The 1,615-nt window shown below is 35.7% G+C and overlaps 1 protein-coding gene across 1 annotated transcript in view; it reads right to left on the bottom strand.

The window, feature by feature from the left end:
- The window catches only part of LOC107694748 (oxysterol-binding protein-related protein 10-like), a 39,606-nt gene that overhangs the window by 4,385 nt on the left and 33,606 nt on the right, over positions 1-1,615 (bottom strand). The window contains exon 11 of the mRNA XM_016494428.1: positions 38-141. Within this exon, the coding sequence (XP_016349914.1) occupies positions 38-141 (104 nt within the window). The remainder of the gene's footprint in view (positions 1-37; positions 142-1,615) is intronic.

Genomic DNA, 1,615 nt, shown 5'->3' with positions numbered 1-1,615 from the left:
TGGCCGAATATCCGGTCTTGGCGCAGTTGATGGTGACCTTTCCTCCGAGCTCCACCCACGGCACGGTGAGGATGGATCGAGCGTATGCACTCGGGAATGTAAACACATACTCCTCCCCGTGATCACGCAGGTACAACACACCTGAAGAGCACAGAGCAAAATCCTAAAGTAAGACTGAACACATCAAGCAGCTATACACACACACACACACACATATATATATATATATAAATATATATAGTAAGATCATAACTCCATGAATTATAATGCTTATTAAGTGGAACAATAAAACAACAGAAAGAACTCTCCTACCCTATTTCTGAGTGGCTCATCTTACCCTCACTGTAACTTTTCACTTCAAAAAATAAAAACATTGTTACATTACAGAGAGAAATTTCAAAGTTTACCATTAAACATAAAACAAATTCACAGATCACTATTATCTCATTTTAAGAAATTAGATCACTTAACCTCAAAACTGTTCAGATGTTGATGTACTTATGAAAAGTCAAGATTAATATAACATTTCAGTACTCAATAAAACAGTTGTTAACAAAATAATAATAATAATAACATAAGTGTGTTGAGATTTAGTAATGGTCAAGAGGAAAAATAAGTGGTGTGTTACTCTATGTACTGTGATGTTTTTAACAGATAATATAATGCTAGCATCATTATTTACAGGAAACTTAATCTTAATAAATAGTAAACTACATTCTTGTATTTAGTATGTACACTGTAAAAATGATTTTTCTAAGTTGTAAATAAAACAAAGATTATTAGAGTATGTTTTAAAAGAAAATAGTATTTCAGTCTCAACTTTACAATTGCACATTTAATGCAATGTTACTTGCCGTTTCTTTGTCATTAAAGGAATAGTTCACCCCAAAATCAATAAAATAATCCACAAGTTGTAAAATATGAGTCCATAATCCATAATTACACTTCCTCCAGTGATAAAGTCTCTCACATCAAAATCCACCCACATATTTGTTTAGAACTGTTTTGGACTGTTTTCATTTGTAAATGGTGCCTAATATGTGCATATTTCTCTCCTGATTCAGACGAGATGATTTTTTAAACATCTTAATGATGGATTTGTTTCTTACAAACACTCAGCTTTTCACTTCACAAGACAGTGATTGCTGGACTGGAGTGGTGTGGATTACTTGTGGATTATTGTGATGTTTTTATCAGCTGTTTGGACTCTCATTCTGACGGCACCCATTCACTGCAGTGATGTAATGCTACATTTCTCCAAATCTGTTCTGATGAAGAAACAAACTCGCCTACATCTTGGATGGCCTGAGGATGAGTACATTTTTAGCAAATTTAAATTTTTGCGGGAACTATTCCTTACTAGTTACTATTTCTTACTAGTTATAATTACTAGTAATTTCTGAGTGAAAATTTTCACCAAATTTTTTCAGTGTAGATGAAGAGAACGCCACCCACCTTCGCCCACCATAGAGACGCCCACTGACATGCCCATGAACTTGCTCTTGGTCCAGATGTGTGTGTTGATGCACATGCCTCTCTCCGCACTCTCGCAGTAAAACCCCGACACCGGAGGCTGATGGGAAACCTGCTCCGCCACAACACGCACCCTGTAAGA

Source organism: Sinocyclocheilus anshuiensis, unplaced genomic scaffold (assembly GCF_001515605.1).
Source record: "Sinocyclocheilus anshuiensis isolate Anshui unplaced genomic scaffold, SAMN03320099.WGS_v1.1 scaffold1497, whole genome shotgun sequence".
Lineage (NCBI taxonomy): Eukaryota > Metazoa > Chordata > Actinopteri > Cypriniformes > Cyprinidae > Sinocyclocheilus > Sinocyclocheilus anshuiensis.
This window is presented reverse-complemented; position numbering and strand designations above follow the sequence as displayed.